Raw genomic sequence first — 18,208 nt, 5'->3', positions numbered from 1 at the left:
ACGAGAAGATCAATTAAGAAAGTAATTACCAAGTTGGTGATTTATTTAATTGCGTTGCTGTTACCACCATACAAGATGTCCACAGTTACTACCTAAATGAAGGAAGCAGTATGTAGGTACCCAGGAAGTTACGTCAAATACATTAACACTCGACCACTTGTTTTTACAAGCGCACCAAATCCTATTTTTCGACATGAACTTGATATACAATTAAGCATTTCTTTAAAATGGATGAAACGTTAAGCACTGTCTTCTAATCTAATATACATGTCCGAATTTCAGTGTTAAAATGACACAGTAATGCCCACTATTGGCAATATTTTGTATTGGGTATAATTGGTATTAATATCGTATATCTGAAACAGCACAAACCAATTATACGCTCAATATCTTTATTTAGAAATAGTATTATTATGTACACTAATATTTACATCATCTGTACACAAATATCATATATTAGTCAAAAGTTAAAACAAACAAAAATAGATAAATGGATTTCTTCTTTGAAACGTTCAATTTAAGCACGTGTGGACCCTGCTCCTGCGTTCTGGAAGTAAATGGAAAATTTTGGTCAATGTAAATATGGAGCATGGAATAATTTCCTAAATGCATGGGCTTCGACTTATTACAGTTTAGTCAGGTTGTATTATTACTGAGATTAAGATTACGGCATTCACTTAAGCATATTCAGTCTTAAATCGAGCCAAAGTAAAAAAAATCCCACCGCATGTATACGACAAAGGATAAAAGAAATTATTACTAACAAGGTCTTCCTCCATGATTTGCTTTGAGAGAAGTTCACACGTATCAACTTGTGATTTGTGCATTTTGATAGTTGTTTTAACCTCGGAATAGAATATAACCTTAATAAGAGGTATCTTTTAATTTATTAGTGAGAACATGACCAGTTCTAATTCCACACAATTAACAAGGGAATACCAACACGTGAACATAATCCAAATTCAATAGAATTTGTGCACAACATGTATAAGGAAAACAAGACAGGGTTTTAAATTGTTGCTAAATGGCATGCAAACTGAGAGTTTAGATAAATTTTATCAATGATTAAAGTATGATGTTCCTACTAATTTATGCACTTTTGATACATATAATTAAACATTACCTGGGGAGGAGTACGCGAGGAGTGAACCAATTCTGCTGGCAACTGCAGTTGACTTTGACCAACAACCTGATAACACACAAAACGTCGAGTGTCCTATTATATGATGTCATATTGATTGTGTTCTTTTAATAAGATGTCTTTAAGGTATACACAAGAAGTGCTGAAGTCACTGTTTGGGTAACACATTTTTTGTAAAACAGACATTAGTAAAGCGAACTCTGTCAACAATTTCTATAGAATGATGTTTCCACTAAAATAATAGTTGTCTTTCTTACTTCATAATATGCTTACATAAAATTACGGAATTCCCAGGTGACAACATTTAACCTCAAAAGTTTTGTAAAATATGACTGAGTTGGCAAACATAAATTGAAAACTGATACTATCTTACTGACATTGATTGTTTAAAAACAGCATTTGAAAATCAGCAGATTTACTACACAACTACTCTAGATCAGTACAGCATTTGTATGGGGCGTCGTTTTAGTAATTGAGGTTCTTTCCATATTCATTAAGTAAAAAAACAACTATTTTGGATATATATATATATTTAAGAAAATAAAAATTAAATTTCTACCATCACAATAATTGTTTAAAAATCGAACTTTGAACTAAAATATCAACCTGACTTCAAGATATCAGGATTCGGAATTGAATCGCTCTTTAATTCAATATTTGTTGAATTTTGATGACAAAACTTTGATGATATTGAGTTGAAAGTTATTTTAACCGAAATGCAAGTATCAACGAACGTTATCTCGTTTTGTTGGTGAAAAAAACAAATCTATACAGATAAAATCGTGAAAGTGATTGGATTTTGCGTTGAATATACTGTAGTTACAATTTTTCCAATCAAGTTATTGATATATCTCTCGGAAAAGTTTCCAATTATATTAAAAGTACTGTTTTCATGGGAGACTGCAGCAAAAGCTTTGAATTAGTTATTTTAGTCATTATATAAGAATTGAAATTAATTGTAATATAACTATTTTGATGTTAATTGTTAGATTAAAATCATGATATTCATAAATTGCGAAGAAATCCAAAGCTCACCGACATAATCGGTATTATTTCATAATCTTTCTACTTCTAATCCTAACACACTTCACACTTACCGTTTGTGTAGCACCATATTTAGCACTGTAGGCTGCCTCACAGTCAACATCCATGCGGTTTGAAGTTTGCAGTTTCACAAAGAACATCACAGTTGTCAGCGAGTTGCCACTGTCGTAAGAAAACTTCACGAACAGAACCCTGAAAGGATCACAAATGAAACGGGACAATATCAGATAACCCTAAAATGTATTTCTGATAACCTTCCATCAGTATATATGCAGATAAAGAAAAGACAGATATTTCCGACAAATTTGTTCTTTTCTCAACTTACTGTGTATTCATCGCGAAAATGCAGAACAGAAACATTACATTTATTCGATGCAAAATAACATCAAGTAGTCTAACGAAATTTGTCTGTCTGATTGTATATTTTTTTAATGTTCATAGATGAGTTCATGTTATTATATTCTCCTGTCGCGGATTGCTAATCTGAGTAAGTTATCGCCATTATTTTTCACAAAACTCGACGTTGACATTATCACGACAAGAACTCTTTTTGTACCAAAAACAAATATATATTAACGTATACATACCCAACATCTCGGTCAATATAATACTTGGATCCGTCACCAGAAGTAACACCCGCAACGCTGTCAACCTCTGACATCCTCCCAGGTGCAGGTTTTCTCACCATACCCATGAATACTAGGTCCTTAGGGACGCACACACCAATCATAAAACTGTGACCCCTACAATCATTTTTTTGATAAAAGAATAACTGTTACCTTGGTATCAAAATTGAACTACAAGGAGGAGTTTTTAATTTTTACAATTTTTTTTACCTTGTATTCATGTTTTTCGTTTAGCTACAGGGCAATATATTACATTGATCTACCTCGATATTTTTTTTATTACACCATTTACTTACGGTGCCATGCCCGTTCCACGAAGAGAGAAAGTGCCTTTAGGTAAAATTTTGTTGAACTTAAGAAGGTAACCATACGCTCCACTCGTCACCACATTGAACACAGCTTGTCCCATGTCATCTGATGTCTGCCTATTTGTTTTTATATCGTCCGTCCTCATCATTGTTGCACTGTCTTTCGTCTCCAATTTAACAAACAACTACGAAAGAGAGATACGTAAACCAAGATTACATCAAGCTACATGATCGTTACAGGGCAGGTGACAACAGACCGCAAGTGTTTACACCATGACTATGCTAATTAATAAACATGCAGGATTTTGAAAACCTCCTCATCAGTCAGGATATATATTTTTCTTCAAGCATTCAATCAGGATACATCAGAAAATTTCGATAGCAACTCCAAGTGTCATACTTCGTTATGTTAGTATTAAAAATACGTAATGTTTGAATAGCGCCTGTGATCTTGTGGGGTTACTTATTTTAGTATTGTAGAGGACAAAAACACATGTATAGAGGAGATTTGAAAACAGGTTTGAAATATACAGAGAAACAGGTTTGAGGTAATACTAGTGTGAAACATAGATCACGGTAAGTATTAATTCATTTTTCAGTTTATTTAAAGCTAGAATAGTTTATATGTGCTTATGTGCATCGTTTTCAGTGTAATAAACGATGTAATACGGTGTATTATCGCCTATATATGATCTAGGTTAGAACTCTCACTTTCTTTGTGAAGTCCAGTTGTGAGACCAGTGATTGAAGGCCACAGACTGTGATCCCTGATATGTTAACTAGGATATAGTGTAATATAGTGTAGATATATAAATACTGTGTAAATATTATATACCGTCGTGTTTGGTAATAGAGTGTGAGAGTGTAGCTTATGATGCTTCTATTAGCTTTGTGTAAACATAAAAAATGCATGTAGTTGTATTCAGCTTTTGTTGTTATAAAGTTGTAGGCAATAGCAATCGGTTCTGTTAACAAGTAAGACTTCCCCTGCAATTTTAAGCACACAACATATAGTTACCTATAGTGGTTATGGGAGCATTTGCATAAGTAGTGATATATCATTTTCCATATTTAAAAATAAAAATCCTGTCACAAAACAAAAAATTATTAAATTTTCTCAGAACTACCATTGCAAAATTTTCTTTGCAGACAGCCATCCTCCAATTTGTTCTCTCCACACATTTAGGTGTCATTTGGAAAGGATTCGACCTAATAATGGTGGCACCTGGTACAGAGGTAATAGAGCCAGTAGGATCGAATAAACGTTCAACTCTACTGCCGTCTCGATAGTCTACAGGAATTGGACCTTGATACACTCGATTTCCCTCGGACAACTGTAAACAAGAATAATGAAGAAATGAAGATTCCCGTGCTATTTAAGGTTGGAACCGTGAAAGGTTCAATCTAGAATGCGATCATTGATTTTTGAGATTTTTTAGGGGTTTATTTAATTGTTTTTATCCATAATTTTGATATCTACTTCATTTTGTTTTATTGAGTATATGAACAAACTATTATGATAAGTTATCAAAAACAGATATAAGCCTTACGTCATCGAAGCCGAAACCAATGCCTTCCAAGACTGTATCCGTGGAAATGTACATCCCATTAATTGGTTGAAAACCAAGCGCCCCTGACTCGGCATTAGCTGTGTCTGCAAAACCATCGAACCAGACGTTCTTCACGATCATTGGTCCAATCCCAAAAATCAGTCCTTTTCTTGGCAAAGGCCTTCAAATAATTATTACATATTTAGTATTGCGTTCGATTAAGATAATCTTGTATTCGTCAAGGGGTTCTATTCCTTGAAGAATGATATCGCAAAATACAGAAATCCAAATTCTGTATGAATATCAGAAAATACTTTTATTTTCAACACGAAAATTTGAACAATAAAAACGTTTACCGTTGTTCCATTTGAAAGTTTAATGACTGTATCTAACGATGAATATATTCTTACAAGAGCAATATGCATCTGATTCCAAATTGAAATAGATAAATAAATGGATATTGATCGGTAACTCTGTCGCAAAAAGATACTGTATTACACTTTATCGGTTCAAAGTATAAATATACAATTTTGTATCATGGTATGATAAAGGGAAAATCGTATGAGTAATATACTGAAATTTATAAGAAATAAGTTATAGGGAGTCTGACCTTACAGAGATACATAACGTATGTTCTTGCTAGTTGAGATTGACCATTTCATTTTTATGGAATTGAGCTCAATGAAAATCAATGTTACTTTTCAACAAATTAGTTTATGCCTATACATTATGCGATCTGTTCAAAGACGAAACCATTGCTTTTACTGATGCTACGGTATAAGAATTATTTAGATTGCCTAGGAATGATAATGATATGGACCTCCTCCGTTTATATTGCATTCAAAAACTTCACAAGAATCCATATAAACAAAGTTTTATGCTTGCTCGTCTAGCTGTTTAACCAAACCCTTGCCAAAACTACTAGCCACTCTTCTTTGTACAAACAAATCTTGGTTACAGTCTTATTGTGATACTGCTTAGTGGAATTAATAGTGTGTGGATTTTGAAGAACTCACAAAAGCTGTCTGTCAATCTTCAACTCTCTATTCTAAAGAACATTTTTTTCTGATAAAAAGGTGATTTTTGTATCCTGTACAGCACCATACCCCATTCTAACGTTAGAGCTTACTTTTCTTAGAAAGGTAAACGGCGTTACAATGTATGGTGGTGAACTATGCTGAAATATATTTCGTAAATATAGACAAAAATAAAACTCCAATTGTACGGAGAAAAAAATCATAAAAATGACCAAATTTCTAATTGGCAACATCGTCGAGTTTGGTGATAGGATCTTATTTTATTAGTATACCTACGGGAAATGACTGCGTCCCTTTGTTGTCTGACTTGTTTTAAGGTTGAATTTATTGAAGAGCTTACATGTTACAAAGACTTTGCAAAGTCGTTAAATTTCATTTTCAAATATATTGTTGACGTCTTGACTTTAAAAAACAAGAATTTAATTGACCAAGTCTATCATATACATTGTACACCCAATATAATTGGAATCGACGACCCGACAAGACTCTTCTTCAACAGTCGCTTAAAATAGTCTTTACCCACAACGAGACCATCAAAGATAGATTTCCACAAAGATGTATGATGATTTCAGTTTCCTTACTCGGAATTTTCCAATTCTGGATAGCAATATCCCTGTATCCCCACCCTATGGCAGTTTATGCGATATTCAAGGGTCTTTTACCATTATAGCAATTTTCGTTCATCGTGAATTGACGGACTAACACGTAATACAGGAATCAAAAGATGCAGGTTGATGAAAATTACGGGGAAGCTATAAAGTAGTCACAGTGATCTCATTGAGAAATAATCTATTTCTATCTTATCAATGAGTTAAACAGCAGTTCCATCCTTCTAAGTCTCGTCAATGGTTCTAAGAATCTCAATTTTGAAGCCTTGGAGGCGAATGAGGAATCAAAGATTGATAAAGCCTTATGGGGGTTTAACTGTCTTTAAGGTGGACTCATTGAGAAATATTTTATTTCCATGAGCAATATGAAGATGAACGTGTTTGAGGCACTTTATTTTGCCTGTTGCTTCCCTTCTTGTTGGCTACCTTATTCTCATTTGTGAACCTGACATAACTTATTTGGATTGACCAAGGTTTAAATGGCGTGTGTCGTCGACAAAGCTAAAGACACTTACTGATCTGAATCTCCTTATACTTTTTCGGGAATTTCTTTGTTTTTCTTTGTTCAGCAGGTAACGCAATACTTACCCAGCCATAGGGTTTGCATTAGGTAAAGACCGACTCGCCCCTGCGGAATCAGGCTCTCCTAAATTCTCAGAATCCCCTATTATAACAGTGTTAGTTACTTTCTGTCCTCCTGTACGCCACCTGTTATTGACAAAATGAAAATACTCGTTTGATAATTACATCTATAAATAAGTACCTCAATATCCCGTAAACGTTAAAAAAACATTATGTAATGTAAGACACAATCTTAGAAATAAACATGGAAGAGATACACAATTTTTTTTAACTTAATATGTTTAATTGCCGGAAGCGGAAACATAACTTATGATATATGAATCTCAATTGATATAGTGCAGACACTTCAAATAACAAGGACGTTTTCTTGACATTTTATAAAAAAAAAATACTAAAGAGGAGAGCTCAGGAAAACTTAGTTTAATAAGGAGGAGATTATTTTCAACAAACCTTACTATCTGCAGCCCATGAACAGAATCAGCAAGGCTAAAATAGATAACATTTTTTATCGTTATAAATAAATGCAAGTAATAACATGATGTATCGATTTTGTCGTTTCTTTCTTTTCTGTAATTGATGACGATTACTTCACTTCGACGGAGAAAACGGTATAATTATAAACACATGGTATGTGTTTAAGTTGTTAAATACTTGTATCATTACCACTGATATAACGGTGATAATGAAAATATTTTAACTTACGAAGAATCGACGAGCTCTATGAAACCTCTCATGTAGGCGTTGAAATATCTATTCTTGTACGCTGGAAAACAAAATAAAATATGTTAATAGCGAAGACGAAGGAAACGTGTATTTTCTGCAATTGCCTCTACTGACGAGTCCTATAAGGACAAAACATGCATTTTATTGAGCTTCATTTAACAGAACTTTATCATACTTTGTATGGTATCGAAAATATACATTGTATATCTGCCGTACACATATATATACATATATATGTGAAATTTCACTTATACCTGGTACAAATGCTATGGACATATTTCAACATAATACATCATCGATGCGGAGTGATACTATTATTTTCTTGCCCTTAAATATCATAAGAGTGACGTTTCATTCTTGGACGATAACCACATTATCACAAGTAAAAACTTTACTAATAATCGATTACTGTTTCGTTCTGGTTGATAAATATTTCTATTTACCTGTCAGCTTAACTATTTCCACCTGTTTACTGCCAGATGATTCGTCGGTAGGGTCGTTCCATGGCTCGTATCTATTGTTGGTTACTCTTGTGCCATTCTCATCCATAGAATCATCAATCTTGAGTCCGACCTACATAATATTGACGTGAACAAATACCAGCTCTTAGTATATAGTATCTTATTTGTGATGTACTTTGCACACCTAGCTTGCTGAAATATCTAAATCCTAATCAAATTTAATTTTTCGTTTAAATTTGACATAAATTAGTAAAGATATATTTATTTTTCTCACAACCCAAAATAATGTGTCAATGCAATTTTTTAAAACACCTATACGAATATTGTATGTACAGGCTAATGATTTAAGTCGTACATTGAAGTTACGAAGGCAAGGTAATAACATGCATTAGTGATGGTTATACAATGCATAACTTACGAGACTGTTTGAATGTACTACGTTGTTGTAGAACCACGTAATTGCAGTGTGACTAGCCTCTTCCGGAAGCATGTAACCACGTCCCTTAGATGGACCAATAGGTTCAACAGGGAAAATGTACCAAATCCCAAAGCCCTAAAAGGATACATGATAATGATAAACATGAGATAAATTTGGAAAGTTCGCCTTCAAGATAATTAAGTATATTCAAATTGATTAGCTTAGTAATAATACTGACTCCACTTTTTCTATTAAAAGTAGCATAATGCAAGGTCAATACACTATTACATCGAGAAAATCAAGAGAAACATCAGAAAATACCAACATGCCATGATAATCATAATTCAAACTCAAATTCCATAAAACTAGGGGAAAATATGAACAAAAGAAATATTAACACGGAGACTCCTGAAAAAGTACAAGGATAATAAGACCAGGTGATCCACAAGTTAAAAATATTTAAGATAAAAAATGGGACAAGATCAGCAAAACAATTTTTATTATTTATTAACTTCTGTAATATGATATCTCGAAATCCCGAAAAATATAAGTGTTCATGTATTTGTGGCAAATTTGTTCAACAAACAACGATAGATATGTTTTGGCTACATGAATTGGTTTTGAAGTCGTAAATAAAGGACACGGATGGGACATGATTTCAAAATGTGAACGTTCTTCTTTTATTAACAAGACTATAATATCTTATTAGACTTACGTCTCCTCCAGCTGCCACATTGTTCTCCATGATGGTCTGTGGGTTGGTTATCCAGAAAGTTGTCGGACGGCTGCAATATTTAAGAACAAGTTGTGAAGGTGCCAAACGAGCATATGCAGTGGTCTTTTTTTATTACATTTGTTCAAATATATTTGATCCGTTTGAAATACCAAACTGCCATCTGACTTACTTAAACATGTTCTTTGATCAGCTTTTTAATTAACATCAACAATTGATAGATGAAAAAAGGAAAAAAATTCAAATGAAACAACGAAACGATAACGGCAAACTCAAAATAAATGAAACGTCGGCAAAAATATGTACCAGGGTGATCCACTTCTGCTTTATCAACAACACTTAAATAAAACTTATTGAAACTATCAGAATAGATCAAGAAATGACAATTTGGTGTTCGTTTCTTGAACTGTGAGTATTAGACGGATTTCAATCTTTTGATATATAATCAAAGGTTAGGTGAATATATTACACGTCTGTTGGTACAAGGTTGCCTTTAGTTTGTCCTACGCCGAGATTGCCCCTAAAGGTTGTTCTCTTTTCTCCGCCATCTTCAAGGAAATAGCCATGGCCGATGCTTTTGAAACAAATGTTGTCCGCAACCTAGAGTAACGCAAAGAAAATGTAACTAGTAAAATTGTCATAATTACGCACGGATGAGTTAATTATGTATGTTATCAGTATTTGATTCAGTCGATTGTAAAAATGACACGTTTATCATTGCGCCATACAGATATTTCGACAGACAAGGACTAGTCAGTGATGCTAGAGGCCTATAGAATTGGAATTTTAAACCCAACTAGTGGAAAGAAATATAAACTGTGGGTGAGGGGATTCACTTTCTTTCATTATAGGAGGATTTCGATAAAAATCCTGTTACATGAGTAAATTCTTAACAGTGGCACTATTTAATTTTAATAATATACTATACATTTCATTACCATTGCACCATGTGTTGCATGGACTGTTACACATCTAGCATAGGATTCGTGTATGGAGTTTTCTCGGGCATATGTCGGTTTAGGATAGATTTCAATATCGTCGACGTCCTCACACATATGCCAATGAATAGGGTAATTACCTGCCAAAGAATATAGCATACTAAAGATGACAGGTATATAGATGTATTAGTTGTTCGAGCTGTTTACTTGGTTTACTTGATTAAGTTAACATTAATTAAATGTAAGTCTTAAAATCTCCATTTCGAACGCAGGTTTTGAACTCACTATATGAAGTCTTAAAACCACAAAACATTTTGCAGCTATTTTTTTCAAACGTTCAACTTTGCGAAATGTAATTTGCAAGTGTAATAGAATGAATACATGAAACAAAATATTTTATACGCTCTGTCATAAACAAAAAAAATACAATCGGATGTCTTGATTTCTTTACAGTTACAGCAACTAACATAAGCCACTTACCGAGCTCTAAAGACTGTCCCATACGTCGTAATTCTGCGCCCTCGATATGAAAGTTTCTGAATCCGTTCAAGACCTGTACGTATATGATAATAAACTATATTGTTATATTGGTTTGTGCCTGACGTCTTTTCATAAATCAAATCATATGACAGGTAGAAGTATGTCAACAAATCGTCACAATTGTGCCTTTCTTGGGAATCTTTTCTATACCATGAATATATGATCTCTTAGAGAATTTTTCATTTATTCAATACTTGTTGACAGTGCTCACCTTGATGTGCCCGCCAAGCTGATCGTCGCCATTCGTCATATCCCCTTCAATGACGATGTTTCTGGTAAGTAATCCTACTTCAGCACGCATGTCCACGTTCTTGGTGATAGCGCCATAGTGACTGAATTTTGCAGTTACTATTAACATAATGAATATAAACATATTACAATACCTAATAGAGAAGTCACATCAACAATAGAAAAATCACCATGAACTTGTTCTAAATTGAGAGCACAAACCCATCGGTGTGGACCTGTCGTTACAGGGAGACAAGTATGTTAGGTAATGTAAGACACAAAACTTTCGATCTTCCCTCTCCATAATAACAACTTACAGTCGACTTTGATCTGATTGTTGTTACAGTTGTCACATGGGAAAACTGTGCCCACCTCGACCTGCCTCCAATCGTAGTCCGTAGATGTAATGAAGATTTTATCACCTGAAATCAATTATCAGGTAGAACAGAGTAAGTTGCTTGTTCATTATGAATACATCCTCAGTAACATTACACATACGTTGGGTATATCACTTGGTAAAATTTATCATTGTCTTCGTCGTTGCATCTCATAATGATCATGCTAAATAAGTACATGCAATTACAACAATGATGAAGTTAAATATATCAAATATTAGATTAAAGACACACTGGGTCTATTTTTACAGACCAATATATATTAACAGTATCGGACAAAAACAGTCGAAATATTACATTTCAACATAAGAGAATGTCATCAAAACTTCGTGTATTAAATATGGATTTTAAGTAAACGTTTGCAAAACTTAAACAAAATATTTAATCCCGTACCTGGTGGGGAACGTATTCCTAAAACAAGAATGGGGAAAACTAGAGGGGTATAATGTGGGGTGGGGTACGATGGTAAATAATATGAGAAAGGAAAGTTATACATGTGCCTTTGGATGGTGTACCTGATGGGGCACGATATTGAAATAATGTCACGGAGGATGGTTATCCGTGTGCCTTTAGATTGTGTACCTGATGGGGTACGATATTGAAATAATGTCACAGGGGAGAGCTATACATTAACCTTTAGATGGTGTTTATGGTAGGTACGATTGTTAAGCAGTAATACTGTAGGAAACCAAAGTGAATGATGATAATTGTATATACATGGTACGATGGGAAACGAAATTGAAGAGCGATACCATTGTAAGTCATTGTACTATTGGAACCCAAACTCGAAGGGATCGCTCACACAGAATAGTATTTTCAAAATTCAATTACAGAGGGATACCATCAAAGTCAATGTGAATTAATTTGGAAAACTTAACTTGCTGAACATACTGAGAATTAGAAAAAAAAGTGAACGACGTTGAATCTTGAGCTAACTTTCCATCCATTTTTGAGAAATTGACCTTCACATGTTTTCCTCATCCCAAACAGTCACAGGTAGAACGATTTTTTTACAATATTCCTAACTAGTTAACAATAATCTTGCCCTAATGTTGAGAGGATTTTGCTAATATCTCGACATTTTAAATACCTGCTTGCCAGGAAGCGACGTTGTCACTGACATCAAGTGTAGGAATGGAGCGGTCAGCATACGTTACTTCAAAGACCGCGTTAGAATGTCCGAATCCCACTGACCGCGTGTAGCTTTCGACATAGAACTTCAGACGCATATCATCAGAAAGAAGTGTGGCTGTGGAAGTTTGGTGGATTCCACCAGCTCTGTATGGGTCGAAGCCTTCAACAGTCTTGGACGTATCTCCTAAAATTGTCAAACCAAAAGTAATTAACCGTAATATCGTGAATACATGATTAAACGACATGTGGCAGGTGAAACATTTAAACTGATTAAACTGGACTAGTCCACAGTATTGATCCTTTATATTGAATTTTCATATTACTGTTGCTTCAAAGTTTTCTACCTTTAGTGAAACATACATTTTACAAAGCAAACAAATACATATTTAACTGGTTTATCTATCTTGTAGTGAATCATATCTATGTATCACTATTTTACGTGTAATTATTCAATAGAAAGTTTCAACTAAAGAATAACATGATATTAAACAAACTGAATATACCTCCTACAGGTGTGCATGTTTAAACACCATTACCTGTTATAGACATGCTCAAGACTTACCTTTTACCACGATCATGGCAAAACTGTCGTAAAAGCGCAGATCCCTGATCTTACTGGTACCGGTAACCTTTCCATATCCTAATATTTCAACTGCGTCATAAAACTGACTTCGGTCAAAAATATTTTCCTTGTCAACAATGAATTTTCGAACGGCTAACATTATCACGTTGCCACTGGGAATATCTGAAAATAAGAAAGAAGTTTATATGAAGGAGGGATATTGGTCCCTTCAATTTAGTAATAATTAAGCGGCATTTGATCGATGCGGGATATAACATACAATATATAACAATCTTCAAAACACTTCATGTGTTCGGGTTTCTCCTGTAGTATTTAAATAAATATTGATGGTTATAAGGATCAATGTTGATATGGTTACCAAATCTATTTTCTTAAAAACCAGATTACTTTTCTGTTGTCTATTACAAACATTTAATCTGAGAGTATATCAAAATATTTCCATTAGACTATATCAACATCTACTTCAATGTAATTATTACCGTTCACATAGTCGATCAATCTTCCGGTTTCTCTTTCAATGCCTTTCTGGTGAGACATGCCAATCATAAATTCTCCACGTGGCCTGTCCCTAAATCCAGTTTGAGGGTCGTAGGAATTCACCATGAAACCTCTCGTTGTTGTGTGTTTCTCTACCTTTAATACAATAAGTTATACATAGAGGGAATAGGAAAGACTTGAGGAGAGCTAACATAGTTAATTACGCATTCACATTTTTAAAACATGATATTTTTGTGGAACTTTCATCAAATCTCTGCAAAATAAAATGACTAGTTTTCCATTCGAGAGGTAGTAGAGCGTATTCAAAGAAATAAAACGGGCATTACCTTTATATATTAAGATATAATTACTATAAAGAATAAACACAACGACGAAAAAAAAGTATTAACTGGTTTTAGAAATGATATTCATATGATTTATGTTATATCTTACAACATCACGAGAGGCGTATGCATCATCAGTCAACTTGGGTACAGGGCTTGTGAGTTTAGTCCACGGAAGCTTTTTTTGGCCATGAATCTCTAGAGTACCATTCACATCCACGCCGAGGAACTTCCTTCCAAATCCAGGTACAGAGTAAATATCTTGGGAGGTCCCTAGTATAAAAAAAGCTGTGATGAACACAAGATGTGGAATCATAGTAGATGTCTAATACTTAGATACCAGACATATATATAGAGAATACATGGTCAGTGTCTTAAAATATCAGCTGTATTTCATCTTTCTGTCCCGAGCCAAAATGCAACTTATATATCTTAAAACACTGACCATGTATTATATTTATCTTCCAACATTGACTGAATATTAGACCATCAAAACTTCAACTGTTTTTGTTCAATCTTTTGTTACCTGACTTTGATGTTACGCTGAAGTTTGTCTGATGGCGTACGCCAAAATGATTTTTTCGCGCAGAAATATAGTTCCAAACTATATGGTAACGACATTATGAATTTTCGTACATAAACTTGTTCATTACATCTTATAAAATCCTGGACGAGAAAAGACTCTTTGTCACCTTTTCTAACCACATTTATCATTTACATTTGCCGGTGAAAACTCACCAAAAGTATATGTAACTGGTAGGGTTCTTATACAGATCACCATACGACAACTTGTCTCTAAGGTATAAAATAAACTGTATTCTATGTTTTAGTTCATACCAATGATAATACGATTTAAAATAAACAAATAGATATGACGTACTTCAAAAATTATCAGATATATGAAAATTACTAAATTTATTGAAGTTGGACTTTCTTTTTGTCAGCGTAGCATCCTTGATGAGGAGGAAAGTGATGTTTGGTGCAGCATTATTCATTATTTAGCTGTGCTGTATCTAATTATGGATTTGTATTAAACGATGTTATTCACGTGCGTTTCTTCTGTACAATCATAGCAAACAACGAGGGGCTTCCGATGTTTACGTCTTAAACACATATATATATAGTCTTTACAGTGAGATAGAAATTAATTATATGATACCTAGTAGCTGAATCGTTGCTTTTCCTTCATAAAGACAATCTTCAGATCCAATGTCCATTCGTCCGCCTTTTATCCCGATGAATTTCGTTCTAAGAATTAGGTCCCTGTTTGGTAAAAATACCAGTTGACCTCCTGTAACTATCATAACGCTGCCAAGATCCACACCGGGACTCGCGTCTAAGGCTATCTTGTCATTAATAATGACGTCAGCACCATTACCTGGAATCTTTAAAAAAAATGGTTTCTCTAAAATATCTTCATACTCTAGCTTTGAACAATAGCTAAAATATTTATCTTCAGTGAAACATCTTTCACTTCGTAAAATATTTCATATAAAACAAATATATGAATAGTTAGAATAAATCTTAGTTTTTTTCTCTCTCTAGGGGTGGAGACTTGATTACTTTTTTTATCAATCCTACTTGCCATATTTCATTGATTAAAGATTTTTTCCTTTAAACATTGATCTTATGATCTATAATTAGATTGCAGTGATGTTAATTGTTGAATCAATAGTTAAGAGTTACATCTATGTCACATTATTATATATTTGTCTGTAGTGATAACTGATGTATATGGACGGTGAACAAACAAATTTAATTTCTAAGCTAAGAGTACTTACAACTGGCAATGCGTCGAAACAGCAATATCTTGTTGGCAGTCAGCCAAACAATATACAAATATTTCATATGACGGTGCGGGCATTTTGCTAACACAGGAGGTTATATGTTGATAAACGGTTTGACGTTGTGGGTTATATGTCATAGAATTATCTTTCTTAACAGTCCAGGTTTTATATGTAACTAACTGTATAGGATACAAACTTTGGGAAGTACATAAGAAAGAAGTATTGTTTTGACAATCATTAACGCGACATTTCCTAAGTGACAAACAGTAATATATATTATAACGATGTTAACAAGGTGTATCGAGGTGAAGTATTATCTTTTCCGGTAATGTATGTATTTTTCTTCTTTTTTTTTCTTTAGATTATATTCTCAGATACAATGTGCCATGTTATAGCATAGTATTATTTGTGCACTATATACAATGTTTCAGACCACCGTTATTTCAGCATCTGACAGCGTTAACATTGTACAATTGTATAACTACGATACGTAACTTAACAATTGCGTCCAATGCATCTAAATCAATGCAAGATTCCGTAGATAATGGGTGAGAAAATTCACATCGTATTTTATAGTGATAGTTAGGCATTACCTCTATTTAATAAATGATATATAAAATATTGGGTATCGAAACACTATATTTTATAATAACTTGTACGTACCCCGTTTGGCCATGTCGCAGGGTCGGACCAGTTTTTTAAACCAGGTTCTTTGTCTGGACATGCTGCATTAGATATTGAAACAAAAACTGACACTAGAACGAGACGTCCAAACGCCGCCATTCCTCGAGTCATATCTCTGTAAGAGTCGACAGTCACGATATCACCCAAAGATCGACTGGTCAGTGCTATGGTCAGTTTGCCTTTATATGGTGATCTTTAAGCCTGATTAGCGTTGGATTACCTTTGTTTAGTGATTGGGATGTATAATTGAATTCCATTATCCTGACGACACGATACACATCCAGTCTTACACATGCCTTCAGGTATAAACCACAGTGAAATAGCATCAGTGATGTGCGTACCTGTGCCGAACGTGTTTCCTGGTCATTCTCTGGACAAATTGCCCCGGGGGGTAATTCATTAAATTGTTATTGGCGTTGTGTACGCCTACCGAGTAGTCATACGTCCGTTAGCCATGGAATTGTGGTTTGTTTTTGTACGAGATTGGAATGGAATCCATCACCTGTAAAACAGGATTGTTAAACAAATACAGATTTAATTACCACTTCAGATACAATGACGCATTTTGTCACGAAATATTAATCTCGTCTTGAATATTGACGAAACGATACAAACTGAGCTGAACCAACCGTTAATGAAAAGTTCAAGGTATTTTTGTGTTGTTGCGATATTTTTATTCTTCGTATATTTTTTAAATTCAATAAGTTACATGACAAAACTCTGACTGAAACAAAATAGGAACAAATATGAGAATTAAGAGAATTTATTTAGTAAGGCAATTATGAAAAATTCTGTCGTAAATGAAATATTCATTGATAAACCATTCTTGAAAATGCAAGTTTTGTAAACTTTTTGCACAACCTTCTTCGTAACATCTTGCAGGATTTTTTTTTTTTATCACGCAGAGATCGAATTATAATTGAGAACATGTCATTTCTTTGTTTTCTCAATTATTTACATAACAGAATGCTGTAAATGAAGCAGAAGACACTTGCTTTCTTTGGACACTTGGTATTGATAAAGTTGTTAATTTTTTTTGTTATTGTAATTGATTTTTCGCACTATGATATTTTTGTTTTATGAATTTACTGTAGTTTTGTTGTCATGTCGATTTTCTCTTATTTTCGCCATAAATTATGCACCTTGCTTTCTGTAACCGGTTTACATCAGTCAATGAAATCGTAAAGGCTTATAAATCAACATCGGTTTATATAAATAAATATAAAAACCTGTATTACAGCGATCGGAGAGTTAATTTTCAATTTACTTTATTGCCAATTTCAAAGCACACCGAAGAATCGTGTCAAGATCGACTCATGGACAGCACGTCATCAGCATGCTGTTTTTCCTAAATCATGTTAATAAAAATAGATAAATTCAGAAATAGATATAGTATAGGCTTGATTGCAAAAATCTAATCGAGACTGTTTCATATTACTTCGAATCATAAGTTTCGCCAAATTACCAAATGGAGTGCGTTCCACACTTTAAATAAAGGGAAAAGAAAAACAGTTAATCGTTATTCTAAATAATTAATAGCTTTCTCATTTTACTACAGTCATGCCAATAGTGACACGGTTAAGGATATGTACATATTTACTATAAAGATTTTTCTGTTTTTGTGGGTCTTTTTTATCATGCAATATTGAAATTAATCGATTACTAATGCACCTCCCCATCTGGTTTTTCATTATTGTTTCAACATTTCTTTTTATTTTGTCGCTTCCATCCTAAGAAATGACAGAATAGGCCTTTAGCGTTACCGATGACGAAACAACCTGATGATGCAGTTAATGTCATTGTTAAAATATCCTGTATATGATTCTAACTTTATGTAACAAAGTCTATCTATTTGTGTTTCTTTTGT

The 18,208-nt window shown here is 33.8% G+C and overlaps 1 protein-coding gene across 1 annotated transcript; it reads right to left on the bottom strand.

The window, feature by feature from the left end:
* Window positions 1–517: 517 nt before the first annotated feature.
* On the bottom strand, window positions 518–16,440 carry LOC132551090 (cell surface hyaluronidase-like). Its single transcript, XM_060215198.1, has 24 exons — window positions 16,321–16,440; window positions 15,030–15,255; window positions 13,980–14,143; window positions 13,529–13,682; window positions 13,029–13,211; window positions 12,423–12,650; window positions 11,255–11,359; window positions 10,921–11,057; window positions 10,650–10,722; window positions 10,170–10,309; window positions 9,701–9,831; window positions 9,214–9,283; window positions 8,499–8,633; window positions 8,063–8,192; window positions 7,599–7,659; window positions 7,347–7,382; window positions 6,903–7,022; window positions 4,670–4,850; window positions 4,247–4,453; window positions 3,108–3,304; window positions 2,773–2,928; window positions 2,239–2,377; window positions 1,124–1,189; window positions 518–547 (listed from the first exon to the last, which is right to left on the bottom strand). Exons 1-24 carry the CDS (start codon window positions 16,438–16,440, stop codon window positions 518–520), a joined length of 3,189 nt encoding a protein of 1,062 aa, XP_060071181.1.
* Between the last annotated feature and the right edge of the window lie 1,768 nt (window positions 16,441–18,208).

Source organism: Ylistrum balloti, unplaced genomic scaffold (genome assembly GCF_031769215.1).
Source record: "Ylistrum balloti isolate Yb309-2 unplaced genomic scaffold, AGI_CSIRO_Ybal_v1 Utg370176, whole genome shotgun sequence".
NCBI lineage: Eukaryota > Metazoa > Mollusca > Bivalvia > Pectinida > Pectinidae > Ylistrum > Ylistrum balloti.
The sequence above is the reverse complement of the archived record's forward strand: the minus strand, read 5'-3'. Positions and strand labels throughout refer to the sequence as shown.

Bases quoted from the DNA above. Each gene is read 5' to 3' on its own strand.
- LOC132551090 (XM_060215198.1), bottom strand. From the start codon at position 16,440: ATGGCGGCGTTTGGACGTCTCGTTCTAGTGTCAGTTTTTGTTTCAATA. The intron at 12,651-13,028 runs GTAAGTCTTGAG...TGACAATTTTAG, and splicing joins TGCCATGATCGTGGTAAAAG to GAGATACGTCCAAGACTGTT. The intron at 11,360-12,422 runs GTATTTAAAATG...AATTGATTTCAG, and splicing joins CGTCGCTTCCTGGCAAGCAG to GTGATAAAATCTTCATTACA.